At 47.7% G+C, this 24,121-nt stretch overlaps 2 protein-coding genes across 4 annotated transcripts in view; one reads left to right on the plus strand and one right to left on the minus strand.

Moving 5' to 3' along the window:
* Nucleotides 1–23,829, minus strand: part of CUNH3orf18 (chromosome unknown C3orf18 homolog) — a 29,290-nt gene extending 5,461 nt beyond the window's left edge. Inside the window, exons 1-4 of one of the 2 annotated variants that reach the window (XM_088461433.1) lie at nucleotides 23,773–23,829; nucleotides 9,349–9,575; nucleotides 8,081–8,106; nucleotides 6,272–6,389 (exon numbers count right to left, since the gene is read on the minus strand). In XM_088461433.1, coding sequence (XP_088317559.1) covers nucleotides 6,272–6,389; nucleotides 8,081–8,106; nucleotides 9,349–9,522 — 318 coding nt within the window. In that variant the 5' untranslated portion in view covers nucleotides 9,523–9,575; nucleotides 23,773–23,829. Of the gene's footprint in view, nucleotides 1–6,271; nucleotides 6,390–8,080; nucleotides 8,107–9,348; nucleotides 9,576–19,979; nucleotides 20,205–23,772 lie in introns of those variants that run through there. The other variant, XM_088461432.1, reaches the window with a different exon arrangement.
* Nucleotides 20,511–24,121, plus strand: part of HEMK1 (HemK methyltransferase 1, mitochondrial release factors N(5)-glutamine) — a 32,989-nt gene continuing 29,378 nt past the window's right edge. Inside the window, exons 1-2 of one of the 2 annotated variants that reach the window (XM_088461430.1) lie at nucleotides 20,511–20,747; nucleotides 20,841–20,951. In XM_088461430.1, coding sequence (XP_088317556.1) covers nucleotides 20,895–20,951 — 57 coding nt within the window. In that variant the 5' untranslated portion in view covers nucleotides 20,511–20,747; nucleotides 20,841–20,894. The remainder of the gene's footprint in view (nucleotides 20,748–20,840; nucleotides 20,952–24,121) is intronic. The other variant, XM_088461431.1, reaches the window with a different exon arrangement.

The following is a 24,121-nucleotide window of genomic DNA, read 5'->3' on the forward strand; positions in this document are numbered from 1 at the left end:
CTCAGTGATGTCACTGGCTCCTAGTGACTGGATAGGCTGCACTCTCAGTGAGGTCACTGGCACCTAGTGACTGGATAGGCTGCACTCTCAGTGAGGTCACTGGCACCTAGTGGCTGGATAGGCTGCACTCTCAGTGATATCACTGGCACCTAGTGGCTGGATAGGCTGCACTCTCAGTGATGTCACTGGCACCTAGTGGCTGGATAGGCTGCACTCTCAGTGATGTCACTGGCACCTAGTGGCTGGATAGGCTGCACTCTCAGTGATGTCACTGGCACCTAGTGACTGGATAGGCTGCACTCTCAGTGATGTCACTGGCACCTAGTGACTGCATAGGCTGCACTCTCAGTGATGTCACTGGCACCTAGTGACTGGATAGGCTGCACTCTCAGTGATGTCACTGGCACCTAGTGACTGGATAGGCTGCACTCTCAGTGATGCCACTGGCACCTAGTGGCTGGATAGGCTGCACTCTCAGTGATGTCACTGGCACCTAGTGGCTGGATAGGCTGCACTCTCAGTGATGTCACTGGCACCTAGTGACTGGATAGGCTGCACTCTCAGTGATGTCACTGGCACCTACTGACTGGATAGGCTGCACTCTCAGTGATGTCACTGGCACCTAGCGACTGGATAGGCTGCACTCTCAGTGATGTCACTGGCACCTAGCGACTGGATAGGCTGCACTCTCAGTGAGGTCACTGGCACCTAGTGACTGGATAGGCTGCACTCTCAGTGATGTCACTGGCACCTAGTGACTGGATAGGCTGCACTCTCAGTGATGTCACTGGCTCCTAGTGACTGGATAGGCTGCACTCTCAGTGATGTCACTGGCACCTAGTGGCTGGATAGGCTGCACTCCCAGTGATGTCACTGGCACCTAGTGGCTGGATAGGCTGCACTCCCAGTGATGTCACTGGCACCTAGTGACTGGATAGGCTGCACTCTCAGTGATGTCACTGGCACCTAGTGACTGGATAGGCTGCACTCTCAGTGATGTCACTGGCACCTACTGACTGGATAGGCTGCACTCTCAGTGATGTCACTGGCACCTAGCGACTGGATAGGCTGCACTCTCAGTGATGTCACTGGCACCTAGCGACTGGATAGGCTGCACTCTCAGTGAGGTCACTGGCACCTAGTGACTGGATAGGCTGCACTCTCAGTGATGTCACTGGCACCTAGTGACTGGATAGGCTGCACTCTCAGTGATGTCACTGGCTCCTAGTGACTGGATAGGCTGCACTCTCAGTGATGTCACTGGCACCTAGTGGCTGGATAGGCTGCACTCCCAGTGATGTCACTGGCACCTAGTGGCTGGATAGGCTGCACTCCCAGTGATGTCACTGGCACCTAGTGACTGGATAGGCTGCACTCTCAGTGATGTCACTGGCACCTAGCGACTGGATAGGCTGCACTCTCAGTGAGGTCACTGGCACCTAGCGACTGGATAGGCTGCACTCTCAGTGAGGTCACTGGCACCTAGCGACTGGATAGGCTGCACTCTCAGTGAGGTCACTGGCACCTAGTGACTGGATAGGCTGCACTCTCAGTGAGGTCACTGGCACCTAGTGACTGCCTAGGCTGCACTGTCAGTGAGGTCACTGGCACCTAGTGACTGGATAGGCTGCACTCTCAGTGATGTCACTGGCTCCAAGTGACTGGATAGGCTGCACTCTCAGTGATGTCACTGGCACCTAGTGACTGGATAGGCTGCACTCTCAGTGATGTCACTGGCTCCTAGTGACTGGATAGGCTGCACTCTCAGTGATGTCACTGGCACCTAGTGGCTGGATAGGCTGCACTCCCAGTGATGTCACTGGCACCTAGTGACTGGATAGGCTGCACTCTCAGTGATGTCACTGGCACCTAGTGACTGGATAGGCTGCACTCTCAGTGATGTCACTGGCTCCTAGTGACTGGATAGGCTGCACTCTCAGTGATGTCACTGGCACCTAGTGACTGGATAGGCTGCACTCTCAGTGATGTCACTGGCACCTAGTAACTGCCTAGGCTGCACTGTCAGTGATGTCACTGGCACCTAGTGACTGGATAGGCTGCACTCTCAGTGATGTCACTGGCTCCTAGTGACTGGATAGGCTGCACTCTCAGTGATGTCACTGGCACCTAGTGACTGGATAGGCTGCACTCTCAGTGATGTCACTGGCACCTAGTGACTGGATAGGCTGCACTGTCAGTGATGTCACTGGCACCTAGTGACTGGATAGGCTGCACTCTCAGTGATGTCACTGGCTCCTAGTGACTGGATAGGCTGCACTCTCAGTGATGTCACTGGCACCTAGTGGCACTCTTCATTCATTTCTGCGTTTCTCCTTAGATGCTGCTCTGTTCAGTCTGATTCATATCATGAGATTGAGGGGACGTATAACAGGAGTAATTTCTGAGGTTTATGACATTGGCAGGAATGCCCTTAGTAATTGTCTTATCTATAACTGGAAGATGCAGGAAAACTCTCATTAAACTCCAGGACAAAGACTGGTCTCTGCCAACTCTCGGGGCGTTTTGCGCCCTCTGTCAAAACAGGGAACATCACTGCTAAACGCAACTTCTTCATCGGACTGAAATAATCTCCTCAAGGACAACAAGACCTCGCTCTTACACGTTGGTGCCAAGTCAGTGGCTGGTGTTGCCAGTGGATCCAGGTCCGGTTCCATTACCTCTCATACTGGCGCTGCCTTCACGTTTAAAACCACTAGTTGAAATGCATGCAAATTGTTGGGCAGCACAGTGGCGTAGAGGTTAGCATTACTCCCACACAGCACTGAGGTAATGAGTTCAGTTCCAACTAAGGCTCTGTGTGGAGTTTATATGTTCTCCCAGTGTATGCGTTTGTTTTCTTTGGGTGCTCCCATTTCCTTAGACACTCCAAAGTCATACACAGTCAGGCTAATTTACCAAATACTGCGCTTCAGGTAAATGGGTTATGTAGAGAGTTTGGTGCTTGCTGGTAAACTCTATATGGGTACCCAGCCCAATCATAAGCATAAATTATATTGGTGGAGGTAAGCGCTACACACGTACACATTATGCAAAGGTAGATACGAAAGATAGTGTTTTTATTTTGTTGGATAAAGGCACAATATATAAAAAAGTGCAGTATGATCAGTATGTACTTATATTATTGTGTGACCCAATTACATCACTCACGATGCGATAGTACGAGTCCTGGTGTATAGGGGGTGAGTAGTTCAGTGTCTCTCACACGCCGGATACTGTATTCCGTTAGGTAACACCAGTGAATGATGTGAGATCCACCAGTATAGGTCTATGAGCCTCTGTACGCGGGGTGTGTCAGTAGGTGTCTCTGTACGCGGGGTGTGTCAGTAGGTGTCTCTGTACGCGGGGTGTGTCAGTAGGTGTCTCTGTACGCGGGGTGTGTCAGTATGAGTCTCTGTACGCAGGGTGTGTCAGTAGGTGTCTCTGTACGCGGGGTGTGTCAGTATGTGTCTCTGTACGGGGGGTGTGTCAGTATGAGTCTCTGTACGCGGGGTGTGTCAGTAGGTGTCTCTGTACGCGGGGCGTGTCAGTATGTGTCTCTGTACGCGGGGCGTGTCAGTATGTGTCTCTGTACGCGGGGTGTGTCAGTATGAGTCTCTGTACGCGGGTGTGTCAGTATGAGTCTCTGTACGCGGGGTGTGTCAGTATGAGTCTCTGTACGCGGGGTGTGTCAGTATGTGTCTCTGTACGCGGGTGTGTCAGTATGAGTCTCTGTACGCGGGGTGTGTCAGTATGTGTCTCTGTACGCGGGGTGTGTCAGTATGAGTCTCTGTACGCGGGGTGTGTCAGTATGAGTCTCTGTACGCGGGGTGTGTCAGTATGTGTCTCTGTACGCGGGTGTGTCAGTATGAGTCTCTGTACGCGGGGTGTGTCAGTATGTGTCTCTGTACGCGGGGTGTGTCAGTATGTGTCTCTGTACGCGGGGTGTGTCAGTATGAGTCTCTGTACGCGGGTGTGTCAGTATGAGTCTCTGTACGTGGGGTGTGTCAGTATGAGTCTCTGTACGCGGGGTGTGTCAGTATGTGTCTCTGTACGCGGGTGTGTCAGTATGAGTCTCTGTACGCGGGGTGTGTCAGTATGTGTCTCTGTACGCGGGTGTGTCAGTATGTGTCTCTGTACGCGGGGTGTGTCAGTATGAGTCTCTGTACGCGGGGTGTGTCAGTAGGTGTCTCTGTACGCGGGGTGTGTCAGTATGAGTCTCTGTACGCGGGGTGTGTCAGTAGGTGTCTCTGTACGCGGGGTGTGTCAGTAGGTGTCTCTGTACGCGGGGTGTGTCAGTAGGTGTCTCTGTACGCGGGGTGTGTCAGTAGGTGTCTCTGTACGCGGGGTGTGTCAGTAGGTGTCTCTGTACGCGGGGTGTGTCAGTAGGTGTCTCTGTACGCGGGGTGTGTCAGTAGGTGTCTCTGTACGCGGGGTGTGTCAGTAGGTGTCTCTGTACGCGGGGTGTGTCAGTAGGTGTCTCTGTACGCGGGGTGTGTCAGTAGGTGTCTCTGTACGCGGGGTGTGTCAGTAGGTGTCTCTGTACGCGGGGTGTGTCAGTAGGTGTCTCTGTACGCGGGGTGTGTCAGTAGGTGTCTCTGTACGCGGGGTGTGTCAGTAGGTGTCTCTGTACGCGGGGTGTGTCAGTAGGTGTCTCTGTACGCGGGGTGTGTCAGTAGGTGTCTCTGTACGGGGGGTGTGTCAGTATGAGTCTCTGTACGCGGGGTGTGTCAGTATGAGTCTCTGTACGCGGGGTGTGTCAGTAGGTGTCTCTGTACGGGGGGTGTGTCAGTATGAGTCTCTGTACGCGGGTGTGTCAGTATGAGTCTCTGTACGCGGGGTGTGTCAGTAGGTGTCTCTGTACGCGGGGTGTGTCAGTAGGTGTCTCTGTACGCGGGGTGTGTCAGTAGGTGTCTCTGTACGCGGGGTGTGTCAGTAGGTGTCTCTGTACGCGGGGTGTGTCAGTAGGTGTCTCTGTACGCGGGGTGTGTCAGTAGGTGTCTCTGTACGCGGGGTGTGTCAGTAGGTGTCTCTGTACGCGGGTGTGTCAGTATGAGTCTCTGTACGCGGGGTGTGTCAGTAGGTGTCTCTGTACGCGGGGTGTGTCAGTAGGTGTCTCTGTACGCGGGGTGTGTCAGTAGGTGTCTCTGTACGCGGGGTGTGTCAGTATGTGTCTCTGTACGCGGGGTGTGTCAGTAGGTGTCTCTGTACGCGGGGTGTGTCAGTAGGTGTCTGTACGCGGGGTGTGTCAGTAGGTGTCTCTGTACGCGGGGTGTGTCAGTATGTGTCTCTGTACGCGGGGTGTGTCAGTATGTGTCTGGTGGGGTGGCAGCCCGTATCCCCCAGGGGCACATACTTACCCTCTGCCTCCACTTCTTAGTCTTGGCGCGGTCCTTGGTCTTCTGCTCCGCTATGGGTGTCAGTGCGTGTGAGATCCACGCGCTGGCTGGGACGAGACGTCCTCGCCGGTATTTTGCGAGACTTCCGGGACACTGTGCTCTCGCGAGAGCGCGCAGCGTTCTGGGCTCAGCAGGTCCACGCAGTGCCTCGGCTCGGCACCGCGAGGAGACTATGAGGGGGGATCCGATGTATTGTGGGTGTGGGATGGTGACTTTCTTCCAACGCGTATCGGCTGTTTGAGCCTTCATCAGGGAATAGTGTTCATCACAGTGCAGGGCTTTTTATAGGGTGATCATAATGTCCGCCATCTTGGTAGTGGTTTCAATGATACATGTCGGTAGCCATCTTGTGTGTGGTAGTTTTGCCATTCGTGCATGTATATTTCACATCATCCACTGGTGATACCTACTGGAATACAGTATCAGCGTGTGAGAGACACTGCACTATTAACCCCCTATACACCAGGACTCGTACCATCGCATCTTGTTTGATGTCATTGAGACCAAATAACCTACCAGTGTGTGTGTCCATGTGGTAGGGAATGTAGATTGTAAGCTTCACTGGGATAGGGACTGATGCGACTTTCTGACGCAGTCTTTGTAAGACGCACTATATAAAGAACTGGTAATAATAATAGTAACAGGAGATTTCATTCAGTAACAAAGTAGGACGTATACACAACTGATCTCAGTTACTGTTTTGACTCACTATTTGGGAAGAATGAAGGCGGCCATTTTGAGGGCTGCGAGGATCTGGCAGGCTACGTTCCTGACAGTATTTGGTTGACCCCAGAAAATGGCCGCCTTCACTCTGTATAGAGGACAGGTCCGCGGTAACACAGGCTGAGCTCCATGTACAGCACAGGCACATTCACCTTTCCCTGGGGCTGTAGTTCTCGGTTTGGCTCCAGCAGTTCTTGCTCCAAATCTTCCTGTTCCTCAGCGGCATCGAAGTTATACATGGGCATCAGCTGGTGGCGGAGCTTTTCCAGCCTGGCACAAAAGGAAGAGGTGGTGGATTAATAGCATGAAGTGTAAGGCTGGCCGCAGTCTACGAGGATGCCCGGTAATAAGGGAAGCATTACCAGCCATGTTGGTGACTACAGATCTCGCCATCAGCCTAAGTGTATAGAGCATCAATCTGAGCCTGACCATCCCCGCCCAGCCAATATATAAGTCCCCTCAGTTCCTATGTCCATTCTGATGTAACATGAGTCACGCATATAAATACAATGTAACTACTAAGAGTGTACATTTTTCTCTGCTTCTAAGCATTAATTATGATTACCTACACCGTATATGGTCATATTTTCTAAATGTTGAATTTCAGCTTAATTTTTTGTGTGTGGTGCATGTAAACTTCTTAAAATGAAGACACACACACACACACAGATAGACAGACACACATACACACACACACACACATAGACACACACACACACACACACACACACAGACACACACACACACACACACACCATGCTTACTTCTGAGGATATATTACATGACCATGAATTGCTTCTGCTTTTCTGACACGGTTGCTAATTACCCTGGAAACATTATTACATAACAACTGATTTTCAGCCCAGAGTATAATGAGTGGTAAGTGGGAGCGGCCATTGTGACATATACTCCATATGAGACTTCAAAATGTCCTTTTACGGAGAATGAATAATTTTGTGGGTAGGGGGCTGCACCCTGAGGACAGAAGGGGGATTCCCCAATCTGCAAGCTAGACCACAAGTGAGAAGAGTTTGCTGAGTGAGTTCCCTTTAATGCTGAACACATTTACGTAAGTGCAAATGTCACAAATGTCCTGTTTGGTTCCCCTTTATTCTGCCTGAGAAGAGCCAGAAGACGGCAGACACAGGACAGAGGGGGAGCAGGAGGCACAGGACAGAGGGGGAGCAGGAGGCACAGGACAGAGGGGGAGCAGGAGGCACAAGACAGAGGGGGAGCAGGATGCACAAGACAGGGGGAGCAGGAGGCACAAGACAGAGGGGGAGCAGGAGGCACAAGACAGAGGGGGAGCAGGAGGCACAAGACAGAGGGGGAGCAGGAGGCACAGGACAGAGGGGGAGCAGGAGGCACTGGACAGAGGGGGAGCAGGAGGCACTGGACAGGGGGAGCAGGAGGCACTGGACAGAGGGGGAGCAGGAGGCACTGGACAGAGGGGGAGCAGGAGGCACAGGACAGAGGGGGAGCAGGAGGCACAAGACAGAGGGGGAGCAGGAGGCACAAGACAGAGGGGGAGCAGGAGGCACAAGACAGAGGGGGAGCAGGAGGCACAAGACAGAGGGGAAGCAGGAGGCACAAGACAGAGGGGGAGCAGGAGGCACAAGACAGAGGGGGAGCAGGAGGCACAAGACAGAGGGGGAGCAGGAGGCACAAGACAGAGGGGGAGCAGGAGGCACAAGACAGAGGGGGAGCAGGAGGCACTGGACAGAGGGGGAGCAGGAGGCACTGGACAGAGGGGGAGCAGGAGGCACTGGACAGAGGGGGAGCAGGAGGCACAGGACAGAGGGGGGGCAGGAGGCACAGGACAGAGGGGGAGCAGGAGGCACAGGACAGAGGGGGAGCAGGAGGCACAGGACAGAGGGGGAGCAGGAGGCACAGGACAGAGGGGGAGCAGGAGGCACAGGACAGAGGGGGAGCAGGAGGCACAGGACAGAGTGAGCACTCACCTCTTCTGCTTTCTGATGTACAGAACCTGGAGAGACGTAGGAACGAGAGAAAGAGAAAGAGAGAGAATGAGACAGACAGAGACCTGCAGAGGAAAGAGACGGAAAACGACATCACTAGAGCTAGATAGAATTATGTCATAATGTGACATCACCTGCGGGTGTAGACTGAAAGATCTAAAGTAAAATGGTATACAAAGTCTAGAGATAGACACCAGATGTTGGACAGGCAATAGGTCGACAGGGACAAAAGGTTGACAGGCTAAAGGTCGACATGTAAGAAGATCGCCATGTACAAATGGTCGACACTAAAGGTCGACATGTAAGAAGTTTGACGTGTACAAATGGTTGACAGGGGCAAAAGGTCAACATGTAAGAAGGTCGACATGTACAAATGGTCGACAGGGTCAAAAGGTCGCCTTTTTTGTGGTTTTCTAAACCTAATCTTCACCCTAACCCTGCCCTTGGAGCCTAACCCTAACCCCTCCCTCCTGGTGCCTTATGGTGCATACACACGGTCAGATTTTCTGTGAGTTCTGAACGATAACGATTTTAAAAATGGTTCAATCGTTCATATCTGATAGAAAATCTGACATGTGAGCCTGCAACGATGAACGATGCGCGTTCTCGTATGTCAGATAGCGATATCTGACATCTGATGTGTTTGCAGTCAGATTTGGATGATTCCATTCATTTTAATACTGTCTGAAATCGTTCAAATCATTGGTAAATTCGTTAAAATAGTTCATCTGACAGATCTGACCGTGTGTATGCACCATAACCCTAACCATATGGGTAGGTGAATGATCATAACTGTCCCTCCTGGTGCCTAACCCTGAAAAAAGATCGACCATTTTTTGAGTCGACCTTTTGACCCTGTCGACCATTTGTACCTTTAGACCTACTGACTGTCTAACATCTGGTGTCTATCTAGACATTGTCGTCCTTTTTACTGTAGCTCTTTAGAGCGGATTCCATCACCTGCACCAGGGTATGCTTCCATGTATTCCTTGTGTTTCTATGTATGCAGAGGGGCCTGTCCATTGTGCATTGTGTACATGGCATTAATATTAGGAGGCTGCCAACTAATAATATTCTCTGTAATATTCCCAAGTAGGCAGCCTATCAGTTTAGTAGGAACCAGCAACATCACTGAGGCACCAGTTACTAATACACAGATAGGCTGACTATACTATAGTGGTACATTGTGTAGGTGAAAGCATTTATAAATCAAACATAGCACTTGGCATAATAACATCAGGGGCACACACCATTGCCACAGCTAGTCCGATCACAGTCACGATGCCAAGGGAGAGAAGCCAAGTACCCATAGTAGAGGTCCCACCGGTATCTACCCCTTTAGTGCCATTGTAGGGTGGAGTGGCAGTGGATGGTTCTACGGTGACCCCTGCATACAGCGGAGTGGGCACACTGCGATTGCTCATGATTGTGTCGTCAGCGGCAACCAGCGCACCAGGTCACACATGCCGCAGACCACCTGTGAATAAAGAGACCTCCAATGCACATTAATGTATCACAGCACCACCCATGGAACGCCGTGTAACCGTCACTCAAAGCAAATGTCTGTCCAGGCTACAGGGAGAGACATTGTCATTTCTATAGTCACATCACTCAGTTATTAATAAACCATTTGCTAGATTTGCTGTAGCCGCCTTATGCTGGAAGCAAAGCACATATTACAACTTTTCATGCACCTGTGTGTCTACAGGAGAATCCGGGAGCCCCCTTTAAGTCATGTGCACAAAAGTGCTCCATCTACAGGAGAATCTGGGAGCCCCCTCTACGTCATGTGCACACAAGTGCTCCATCTACAGGAGAATCCGGGAGCCCCCTCTAAGTCATGTGCACACAAGTGCTCCGTCTTCAGGAGAATCCAGGAGCCCCCTCTATGTCATGTGCACACAAGTGCTCCATCTTCAGGAGAATCCGGGAGCCCCCTCTACGTCATGTGCACACAAGTGCTCCATCTTCAGGAGAATCCGGGAGCCCCCTCTACGTCATGTGCACACAAGTGCTCCATCTTCCACCCACGGTAACAGAGCGGCTACAGTCTGCTGTCTATCCAGCCAGCAAGGATGCAGCGTTCTGTCACAGCGAGTCACTGCTGTGTAATGCCCATTAGTGGGATCATTATTCCCTATTGTAACATTACGTGATGTATAATATACTGGTTGGCACACAACAGTGGGGAGTCAGCTCTTATAAGCATTCCTGACATTTATCTCTGCGCTGCTGATACATTGTGACGTCCCAGAGACACATTTATCTCTGCGCTGCTGATACACTGTGACGTCCCTGATACACATTTATCTCTGCGCTGCTGATACACTGTGACGTCCCTGATACACATTTATCTCTGCGCTGCTGATACACTGTGACGTCCCTGATACACATTTATCTCTGCGCTGCTGATACATTGTGACGTCCCTGATACACATTTATCTCTGCGCTGCTGATACATTGTGACGTCCCAGAGACACATTTATCTCTGCGCTGCTGATACACTGTGACGTCCCTGATACACATATATCTCTGCGCTGCTGATACATTGTGACGTCCCTGAGACTAATTTATCTCTGCGCTGCTGATACACTGTGACGTCCCAGAGACACATTTATCTCTGCGCTGCTGATACATTGTGACGTCCCAGAGACACATTTATCTCTGCGCTGCTGATACATTGTGACGTCCCAGAGACACATTTATCTCTGCGCTGCTGATACACATTTATCTCTGCGCTGCTGATACATTGTGACGTCCCTGATACACATTTATCTCTGCGCTGCTGATACACTGTGACGTCCCTGAGACACATTTATCTCTGCGCTGCTGATACACTGTGACGTCCCAGAGACACATTTATCTCTGCGCTGCTGATACACTGTGACGTCCCTGAGACACATTTATCTCTGCGCTGCTGATACATTGTGACGTCCCTGATACACATTTATCTCTGCGCTGCTGATACATTGTGACGTCCCAGAGACACATTTATCTCTGTGCTGCTGATACACTGTGACGTCCCAGAGACACATTTATCTCTGCGCTGCTGATACACTGTGACGTCCCTGATACACATTTATCTCTGTGCTGCTGATACATTGTGACGTCCCTGATACACATTTATCTCTGCGCTGCTGATACATTGTGACGTCCCTGATACACATTTATCTCTGCGCTGCTGATACATTGTGACGTCCCTGATACACATTTATCTCTGCGCTGCTGATACACTGTGATGTCCCTGAGACACATTTATCTCTGCGCTGCTGATACATTGTGACGTCCCTGATACACATTTATCTCTGCGCTGCTGATACATTGTGACGTCCCTGATACACATTTATCTCTGCGCTGCTGATACACTGTGACGTCCCTGATACACATTTATCTCTGCGCTGCTGATACACTGTGACGTCCCTGATACACATTTATCTCTGCGCTGCTGATACATTGTGACGTCCCTGATACACATTTATCTCTGCGCTGCTGATACATTGTGACGTCCCTGATACACATTTATCTCTGCGCTGCTGATACATTGTGACGTCCCTGATACACATTTATCTCTGCGCTGCTGATACATTGTGACGTCCCTGATACACATTTATCTCTGCGCTGCTGATACATTGTGACGTCCCTCAGACACATTTATCTCTGCGCTGCTGATACACATTTATCTCTGCGCTGCTGATACACTGTGACGTCCCAGTGACACATTTATCTCTGCGCTGCTGATACACATTTATCTCTGCGCTGCTGATACACATTTATCTCTGCGCTGCTGATACATTGTGACGTCCCTGAGACACATTTATCTCTGCGCTGCTGAGACACATTTATCTCTGCGCTGCTGATACATTGTGACGTCCCTGAGACACATTTATCTCTGTGCTGCTGATACACTGACGTCCCTGATACACATTTATCTCTGCGCTGCTGATACACTGTGACGTCCCAGAGACACATTTATCTCTGCGCTGCTGATACACTGTGACGTCCCTGATACACATTTATCTCTGCGCTGCTGATACATTGTGACGTCCCTGATACACATTTATCTCTGCGCTGCTGATACATTGTGACGTCCCAGAGACACATTTATCTCTGCGCTGCTGATACACTGTGACGTCCCTGATACACATATATCTCTGCGCTGCTGATACATTGTGACGTCCCTGATACACATTTATCTCTGCGCTGCTGATACACATTTATCTCTGCGCTGCTGATACATTGTGACGTCCCAGAGACACATTTATCTCTGCGCTGCTGATACACTGTGACGTCCCAGAGACACATTTATCTTTGCGCTGCTCATACATTGTGACGTCCCTGATACACATTTATCTCTGCGCTGCTGATACACTGTGACGTCCCTGATACACATTTATCTCTGCGCTGCTGATACATTGTGACGTCCCTGATACACATTTAACTCTGCGCTGCTGATACACTGTGACGTCCCTGATACACATTTATCTCTGCGCTGCTGATACATTGTGACGTCCCAGAGACACATTTATCTCTGTGCTGCTGATACATTGTGACGTCCCTGAGACACATTTATCTCTGCGCTGCTGATACATTGTGACGTCCCTGAGACACATTTATCTCTGCGCTGCTGATACACTGTGACGTCCCTGATACACATTTATCTCTGCGCTGCTGATACACTGTGATGTCCCTGACACACATTTATCTCTGCGCTGCTGATATAAATGTGTCTCTGGGACGTCACAATGTATCAGCAGCGCAGAGATAAATGTGTCTCTGGGACGTCACAATGTATCAGCAGTGCAGAAATAAATGTGTCTCTGGGACGTCACAATGTCTCTGCGCTGCTGATACATTGTGACGTCCCAGAGACACATTTATCTCTGCGCTGCTGATACACTGTGACGTCCCAGAGACACATTTATCTCTGCGCTGCTGATACATTGTGACGTCCCAGAGACACATTTATCTCTGCGCTGCTGATACACTGTGACGTCCCTGATACACATTTATCTCTGCGCTGCTGATACACTGTGACGTCCCTGAGACACATTTATCTCTTTGCTGCTGATACACTGTGACGTCCCTGATACACATTTATCTCTGCGCTGCTGATACATTGTGACTTCCCAGAGACACATTTATCTCTGCGCTGCTGATACACTGTGACGTCCCTGATAAACATTTATCTCTGCGCTGCTGATACATTGTGACGTCCCAGAGGCACATTTATCTCTGCGCTGCTGATACACTGTGACGTCCCTGAGACACATTTATCTCTGCGCTGCTGATACACATTTATCTCTGCGCTGCTGATACATTGTGGCGTCCCAGAGACACATTTATCTCTGCGCTGCTGATACATTGTGACGTCCCAGAGACACATTTATCTCTGCGCTGCTGATACACTGTGACGTCCCAGAGGCACATTTATCTCTGTGCTGCTGATACATTGTGACGTCCCTGATACACATTTATCTCTGTGCTGCTGATACATTGTGACGTCCCAGAGACACATTTATCTCTGCGCTGCTGATACACATTTATCTCTGCGCTGCTGATACATTGTGGCGTCCCAGAGACACATTTATCTCTGCGCTGCTGATACACTGTGACGTCCCTGATACACATTTATCTCTGCGCTGCTGATACATTGTGACGTCCCTGATACACATTTATCTCTGCGCTGCTGATACATTGTGACGTCCCAGAGACACATTTATCTCTGCGCTGCTGATACACTGTGACGTCCCTGATACACATATATCTCTGCGCTGCTGATACATTGTGACGTCCCTGATACACATTTATCTCTGCGCTGCTGATACACATTTATCTCTGCGCTGCTGATACATTGTGACGTCCCAGAGACACATTTATCTCTGCGCTGCTGATACACTGTGACGTCCCTGAGACACATTTAACTCTGCGCTGCTGATACACTGTGACGTCCCTGATACACATTTATCTCTGCGCTGCTGATACATTGTGACGTCCCAGAGACACATTTATCTCTGTGCTGCTGATACATTGTGACGTCCCTGAGACACATTTATCTCTGCGCTGCTGATACATTGTGACGTCCCTGAGACACATTTATCTCTGCGCTGCTGATACACTGTGACGTCCCTGATACACATTTATCTCTGCGCTGCTGATACACTGTGATGTCCCTGACACACATTTATCTCTGCGCTGCTGATATAAATGTGTCTCTGGGACGTCACAATGTATCAGCAGCGCAGAGATAAATGTGTCTCTGGGACGTCACAATGTATCAGCAGTGCAGAAATAAATGTGTCTCTGGGACGTCACAATGTCTCTGCGCTGCTGATACATTGTGACGTCCCAGAGACACATTTATCTCTGCGCTGCTGATACACTGTGACGTCCCAGAGACACATTTATCTCTGCGCTGCTGATACATTGTGACGTCCCAGAGACACATTTATCTCTGCGCTGCTGATACACTGTGACGTCCCTGATACACATTTATCTCTGCGCTGCTGATACACTGTGACGTCCCTGAGACACATTTATCTCTTTGCTGCTGATACACTGTGACGTCCCTGATACACATTTATCTCTGCGCTGCTGATACATTGTGACTTCCCAGAGACACATTTATCTCTGCGCTGCTGATACACTGTGACGTCCCTGATAAACATTTATCTCTGCGCTGCTGATACATTGTGACGTCCCAGAGGCACATTTATCTCTGCGCTGCTGATACACTGTGACGTCCCTGAGACACATTTATCTCTGCGCTGCTGATACACATTTATCTCTGCGCTGCTGATACATTGTGGCGTCCCAGAGACACATTTATCTCTGCGCTGCTGATACATTGTGACGTCCCAGAGACACATTTATCTCTGCGCTGCTGATACACTGTGACGTCCCAGAGGCACATTTATCTCTGTGCTGCTGATACATTGTGACGTCCCTGATACACATTTATCTCTGTGCTGCTGATACATTGTGACGTCCCAGAGACACATTTATCTCTGCGCTGCTGATACACATTTATCTCTGCGCTGCTGATACATTGTGGCGTCCCAGAGACACATTTATCTCTGCGCTGCTGATACACTGTGACGTCCCAGAGACACATTTATCTCTGCGCTGCTGATACATTGTGACGTCCCTGATACACATTTAACTCTGCGCTGCTGATACACTGTGACGTCCCAGAGACACATTTATCTCTGCGCTGCTGATACACTGTGACGTCCCAGAGGCACATTTATCTCTGCGCTGCTGATACATTGTGACGTCCCTGATACACATTTATCTCTGCGCTGCTGATACACTGTGACGTCCCAGAGACACATTTATCTCTGCGCTGCTGATACACTGTGACGTCCCTGAGACACATTTATCTCTTTGCTGCTGATACACTGTGACGTCCCTGAGACACATTTATCTCTGCGCTGCTGATACACTGTGACGTCCCTGAGACACATTTATCTCTTTGCTGCTGATACACTGTGACGTCCCAGAGACACATTTATCTCTGCGCTGCTGATACACTGTGACGTCCCTGATACACATTTATCTCTGTGCTGCTGATACATTGTGACGTCCCAGAGACACATTTATCTCTGCGCTGCTGATACACATTTATCTCTGCGCTGCTGATACATTGTGGCGTCCCAGAGACACATTTATCTCTGCACTGCTGATACATTGTGACGTCCCTGATACACATTTATCTCTGCGCTGCTGATACATTGTGACGTCCCTGAGACACATTTATCTCTTTTCTGACACTTAAATGTATTAAGAAAAACCTGCAGGAAAACACCACTTACTTACTTATTCACAAGTCACCTTGTTACCTGCTGGATACAGCATTACAGTATAATGATACATTGTGACATCCCTGCTGGATACAGCATTACAGTATAATGATACATTGTGACATCCCTGCTGGATACAGGATTACAGTATAATGATACATTGTGACATCCCTGCTGGATACAGGATTACAGTATAATGATACATTGTGACATCCCTGCTGGATACAGCATTACAGTATAATGATACATTGTGACATCCCTGCTGGATACAGGATTACAGTATAATGATACATTGTGACATCCCTGCTGGATACAGGATTACAGTATAATGATACATTGTGACATCCCTGCTGGATACAGGATTACAGTATAATGATACATTGTGACATCCCTGTTGGATACAGCATTACAGTATAATGAAACATTGTGACATCCCTGCTGGATGCAGCATTACAGTATAATGATACATTGTGACATCCCTGCTGGATGCAGCATTACAGTATAATGATACATTGTGACATCCCTGCTGGATGCAGCATTACAGTATAATGATACATTGTGACATCCCTGCTGGATGCAGCATTACAGTATAATGATACATTGTGACATCCCTGCTGGATACAGGATTACAGTATAATGATACATTGTGACATCCCTGCTGGATACAGGATTACAGTATAATGATACATTGTGACATCCCTGCTGGATACAGCATTACAGTATAATGATACATTGTGACATCCCTGCTGGATACAGCATTACAGTATAATGATACATTGTGACATCCCTGCTGGATACAGCATTACAGTATAATGATACATTGTGACATCCCTGCTGGATACAGCATTACAGTATAATGATACATTGTGACATCCCTGCTGGATACAGGATTACAGTATAATGATACATTGTGACATCCCTGCTGGATACAGCATTACAGTATAATGATACATTGTGACATCCCTGCTGGATACAGGATTACAGTATAATGATACATTGTGACATCCCTGCTGGATACAGGATTACAGTATAATGATACATTGTGACATCCCTGCTGGATACAGGATTACAGTATAATGATACATTGTGACATCCCTGCTGGATACAGCATTACAGTATAATGATACATTGTGACATCCCTGCTGGATACAGCATTACAGTATAATGATACATTGTGACATCCCTGCTGGATACAGCATTACAGTATAATGATACATTGTGACATCCCTGCTGGATACAGCATTACAGTATAATGATACATTGTGACATCCCTGCTGGATACAGCATTACAGTATAATGATACATTGTGACATCCCTGCTGGATACAGCATTACAGTATAATGATACATTGTGACATCCCTGCTGGATACAGCATTACAGTATAATGATACATTGTGACATCCCTGCTGGATACAGCATTACAGTATAATGATACATTGTGACATCCCTGCTGGATACAGCATTACAGTATAATGATACATTGTGACATCCCTGCTGGATACAGGATTACAGTATAATGATACATTGTGACATCCCTGCTGGATACAGGATTACAGTATAATGATACATTGTGACATCCCTGCTGGATACAGCATTACAGTATAATGATACATTGTGACATCCCTGCTGGATACAGCATTACAGTATAATGATACATTGTGACATCCCTGCTGGATACAGGATTACAGTATAATGATACATTGTGACATCCCTGCTGGATGCAGCATTACAGTATAATGATACATTGTGACATCCCTGCTGGATACAGCATTACAGTATAATGATACATTGTGACATCCCTGCTGGATACAGGATTACAGTATAATGATACATTGTGACATCCCTGCTGGATACAGGATTACAGTATAATGATACATTGTGACATCCCTGCTGGATACAGCATTACAGTATAATGATACATTGTGACATCCCTGCTGGATACAGCATTACAGTATAATGATACATTGTGACATCCCTGCTGGATACAGCATTACAGTATAATGATACATTGTGACATCCCTGCTGGATGCAGGATTACAGTATAATGATACATTGTGACATCCCTGCTGGATACAGGATTACAGTATAATGATACATTGTGACATCCCTGCTGGATACAGCATTACAGTATAATGATACATTGTGACATCCCTGCTGGATACAGCATTACAGTATAATGATACATTGTGACATCCCTGCTGGATACAGCATTACAGTATAATGATACATTGTGACATCCCTGCTGGATACAGGATTACAGTATAATGATACATTGTGACATCCCTGCTGGATACAGCATTACAGTATAATGATACATTGTGACATCCCTGCTGGATACAGGATTACAGTATAATGATACATTGTGACATCCCTGCTGGATACAGCATTACAGTATAATGATACATTGTGACATCCCTGCTGGATACAGCATTACAGTATAATGATACATTGTGACATCCCTGCTGGATACAGGATTACAGTATAATGATACATTGTGACATCCCTGCTGGATACAGGATTACAGTATAATGATACATTGTGACATCCCTGCTGGATACAGCATTACAGTATAATGATACATTGTGACATCCCTGCTGGATGCAGCATTACAGTATAATGATACATTGTGACATCCCTGCTGGATGCAGGATTACAGTATAATGATACATTGTGACATCCCTGCTGGATACAGGATTACAGTATAATGATACATTGTGACATCCCTGCTGGATACAGCATTACAGTATAATGATACATTGTGACATCCCTGCTGGATACAGCATTACAGTATAATGATACATTGTGACATCCCTGCTGGATACAGCATTACAGTATAATGATACATTGTGACATCCCTGCTGGATACAGGATTACAGTATAATGATACATTGTGACATCCCTGCTGGATACAGCATTACAGTATAATGATACATTGTGACATCCCTGCTGGATACAGGATTACAGTATAATGATACATTGTGACATCCCTGCTGGATACAGCATTACAGTATAATGATACATTGTGACATCCCTGCTGGATACAGCATTACAGTATAATGATACATTGTGACATCCCTGCTGGATACAGGATTACAGTATAATGATACATTGTGACATCCCTGCTGGATACAGCATTACAGTATAATGATACATTGTGACATCCCTGCTGGATACAGGATTACAGTATAATGATACATTGTGACATCCCTGCTGGATACAGGATTACAGTATAATGATACATTGTGACATCCCTGCTGGATACAGGATTACAGTATAATGATACATTGTGACATCCCTGCTGGATACAGCATTACAGTATAATGATACATTGTGACATCCCTGCTGGATACAGCATTACAGTATAATGATACATTGTGACATCCCTGCTGGATACAGGATTACAGTATAATGATACATTGTGACATCCCTGCTGGATACAGCATTACAGTATAATGATACATTGTGACATCCCTGCTGGATACAGGATTACAGTATAATGATACATTGTGACATCCCTGCTGGATACAGCATTACAGTATAATGATACATTGTGACATCCCTGCTGGATACAGCATTACAGTATAATGATACATTGTGACATCCCTGCTGGATACAGGATTACAGTATAATGATACATTGTGACATCCCTGCTGGATACAGGATTACAGTATAATGATACATTGTGACATCCCTGCTGGATACAGCATTACAGTATAATGATACATTGTGACATCCCTGCTGGATACAGCATTACAGTATAATGATACATTGTGACATCCCTGCTGGATACAGCATTACAGTATAATGATACATTGTGACATCCCTGCTGGATACAGCATTACAGTATAATGATACATTGTGACATCCCTGCTGGATACAGCATTACAGTATAATGATACATTGTGACATCCCTGCTGGATACAGGATTACAGTATAATGATACATTGTGGGTGGAAATCTTCATGCACTAACCACATACCCACTGGGCACACTTACCAAGCCTATGTTACATATGTACATACATGTAATATGGGCTAACATGTAATGCCATGCTCACCACATGTCACTCCATCCATACCAACCTGTCCACCAGAAGTGCCTCTCCCAGGCGTACATGGTATGCTGGGATTTGTAGTGCCACAACAGGTGGTGGGCCACAGGCAGCCTGTACTTGACCCAGCCCCGCTCAACTGTGGTTCTGCCCTGAGGTGCCAACGCTGCTGTATCTGCCCCAGGGCCAGAGAATTGCCCAGGCAACGAGCAGACTCCCAGGGATCAGGGTCCCTCCTGCGCTGCTGCTTGGATGCTCAGCCACACCCACTGTCAGCCCGTGCCTCCGTGTGATTGGCTCCCACAGCTGTCACTCAGCAGGCAGAGAGGCGGGAAGATGGCGCCGGGAGAGTCACCTCGCCTCTGCGCATGCGCCTGCCGCACAGCACCGGCACAGCTGAAAGCTGTGAGCAGGCGAAGACTATTCATTCATCAGTGACTCAGAGGTGAGGCTGATCGCAGGGCATTCTGGGGAAGACCACCTTCATTGCGGAACAGCCAACTGACGCATCCAAAATGGCTCCGGTACTGGAGACGGAAGTGACGCTCTATCCCTTAATTGGCTGAAAATCAGATTGTGCCTTCATATTTACCGCTCATCATATGACAGTATTGGGACATACACGTGTGTTTAGCATGAGGACCTACAGAACTACCTGAGATACTACCCTGAGATGAAGGGGCTATAAGCCTGTGTTCTAGTTAGGAACTAAAGTTACCTGTGTCTGTTGCTGCGGGACACCGGAAGTGCGCTGTCCTGTGACCTTTAAACGCTCTATGATTAACCCCTCTGGTGCCAGGTAGGAGCAGCACATGTTATATGATGTTATCTGAGAGTCACTGGGGATAGAAATAATAATAATGTAATTTTTGTATAATTTTTCTCCCACTAGGTCTCAAAGTGCTTTATATTTGCTCATTTTTCCCCCAAAATAATTAAAGTTTCAATGAACAGACTACAGAAAGGGGAAAAAGTGGCATTGGCGAAACGTGTGAGCACCCAGGTTAGTCCTGCGTCTGTTTTTGAAGGTCTCTGGAGCGGAGGCCTCTGGTACGGCGCGGGGAAGCGACTTCCAGACAGACGGAGCTGGAAAGCTAAAAGCTCATCCCCCATATGAAGTTAGCGCATACTTCGGGGGGAGGCGGTCAGATCGGCATAGCAGGGGGGTTCGTGGCACTAATTTTGTGGCAGATCAGGAGCTTGACTGTGCGATTGCTTCATCGAGCCAACGCCTCCACCACACAATGGCGAGATTACCGGCATTGTGCAGCCAGGGACGGGGTCAAGATTACCCGATTCAGCGCGAATCACGTCATCGGCTCCCTCAGACCGCCTACTTACAAGGGGGAAGCAGACGCTCGGCGGCGGGGAGCTGGCCAGGAGACGTGCCCAATCTCCCGGGGTGCCAGGAGCACCCCTCGATTTTCGGGAGGCTCCCGGCCATTACAGGAAAGTAGGCAAGTATGAGTAAGGGAGACTCTCGGTATCACTAATGGCCCTTCATCTGCAGATGGCAGTAAGCGAGCCGGGGCAGTAAGGGATCAGAAGCTTCCTACGGTACCTTAGGCCCTGGTTATGTGGGCTATAAAAATCAGTACGCCAGTCATGAAATAGATTATAGGGAGTCAATGAATGGAGTAGAGAATGGGTGATAGGCGACAGGAACGGGCTGGTAAGGAAACAGTTAGGGATGGCCATCCAATAGTGATGGCGGTGCCACCATCCCAACAAACCTTGCAATGGCGTACAGCCATTGCAAGGTAAGCATTGAGGGTTATTGTGTGCAAGTGCGTAATCGACTCCATACATTTGTGCATGCACAATGGTACTGTTCTGTGGACACCACTTTGGGGTGTCTGAGGCTGTATTGATGTTATACACATTGGATAGCCATCTACTACTAATGGTGCATACACACGATCAGATTTTTTCTTCAGATATGGACGATAACGATTTAAAAATCGTTCAGTCGTTCATATCTGATGGAAAATCGTTCATATCTGACATGCCTGAACGATGGACGATCAACGATGCGCGTTCCCGTTTGTCAGATAACGATATCTGACATCTGATGGGTTTGCAGTCAGACTTGGACGATTCCATTCATTTTAATGCAGTCAAAAATCGTTCAAATCGTCCAAATCGTTCAGTCGTTCATCTGACAAATCTGACCGTGTGTACGCTCCATAAGCATGTAATAGTAGTAACCACTGCAATATATGGGAAAGATTTCTGGACTGCACACCCTGACTATATATATAATGGGAGGTGCTACCTGATGAGACTAATTGCAGGCACAGAAACAGACAAATCTCAGGTGCACAACTACAAATTATTGATAATATATAAATGCAATAAAATGTTGCAATCAATAGAGGTTTTTAGCATAATCATGGCCAAGGTTATGGGCCTACCCACCATATCCAGGTAACCTCTTTCGGGTAGGTCCCTAACATACTAGGGTTCAAATCCAGAGCGCAGGACCCCCCAAAACTAGCCCAGCCAAGCCGCCCCAGGGCACCGCCATAGTAAGAAAAGTGCAGTGTAAAGAGATAGTTAGGAGCAGCTACAGCTGCATATAAAGAATGAAAATAAAAAAGTGAAGTACATGTATATTAAACACACAGTGAAGGGTTAAAATGTGTTATAAAGGAAAATGTGTTATAATGCGGTGCCCTGAGACAGATTAACCAACGCAATCCAGGGGGACCCACACCCCAAAAATGAACCAAAATTGCACTACAGTATATAACCTGTAGGACTTACCTAGAATTGTGCCTAATACAGTGTGCATATACATTACCATACTACATGCTTTTACACCAATAAGGTAGGGTGCTAGTCCAGAATGTGGGCGTCTCCTTTCCCTCAGAAGTGCAATAAAGCACATTACTTGTGCCCTGGGGCAGCTTGGCTGGGCCAGTTTTGGGGGGTCCTGCGCTCTGGATTTGAACCTTAATATGTTAGGGACCTACCCGAAAGAGGTTACCTGGATATGGTGAGTAGGCCCATAACCTTGGCCATGATTATGCTAAAAACCTCTATTCACTGCAAAATGTTATTGCATTTATATATATTATTAATAATTAGGAGTTGTGCACCTGAGATTTGTCTGTTTTAGTAACCACTGCAATCCATGTATCAAATTAAAAACCATTTCCATTGAGTTGGGAACGTTGATGATTACCAACCATCAGCTTTCAATGTCCATTCATAGTGCACGTTATTGGCTGGAAGACCCGGGTAGAGAGCAGTGCAGTAATCCACGAGTGAGGTACAAATGCGTGTAATCCCGCGTATCCACTTATAGACGTACAAACGAGAGCACGATTACGACATTGCAGTCATGCTCTCGTTTGTATATCTAGTGATGTGCCTACATTGTACGGTCACTCATTTAGTCCAGGCGCATCCATCATCCCCGCACATGCTGAACCTGACGGGAACGTCAGGTTGACCAGCATGTACGGGGATGATGGGTGTCAAAAACGACCAGCGGGCATGCGCATCGCTGGTCGTTTTTGTCATTTACATGCCCTATTTGTGGGCGATTGCACGATAACGCCGTCATTATTGTGCAATCACCTGTCAAAATCGCCTAGTGGATACCCGCCATTAGTGTGGACTCCTGATTCCTGGATGATTTTCTGTAAATGTCTCTGAGGGTTCATCTGTCAGTAGGTAAAAACCTGCCCTTCTCCTGACATTATAATAGTACACACAAAACCGGTATTACATAATAATGAGTCAGTAAAAATCTCATCTGTCACTTCTCATTAAATTGTCAGATTTTTTTTTTTACTGATTACATATTTATAAAGTACCTGGTAACGATGTGCGCACGTCCCCGCCCGGTATTCCTGGAAATGGTGAGGTAAAATGGCTGCAATAAAGAGTTGAAAACTTTTCCGGACTCTGGGTCACTTTAGGTTACGTGATCCCATGTGACTGATCTGTCATTTCTGATAGGCTGAAAAGCCAAGAAGTGCTAAAAGCCACGGACCTGTCATTATTTCTTACTAATAGGTGGTTTGAGAGACACTAAAGGCCAAAATAGTCATCGTCATAGCTCCTGCAGCTCATCCCCATCCTCCTCCGTTTAGGGATTTCCCTCTGTATTTCCATTCTGCAAACAGCCTTGAACATTGCTCAGTCTCTGAGGCCCCGGGCCCT

Source organism: Taudactylus pleione, unplaced genomic scaffold (assembly GCF_031769625.1).
Source record: "Taudactylus pleione unplaced genomic scaffold, aTauple2 ptg001046l, whole genome shotgun sequence".
Taxonomy (NCBI): domain Eukaryota; kingdom Metazoa; phylum Chordata; class Amphibia; order Anura; family Myobatrachidae; genus Taudactylus; species Taudactylus pleione.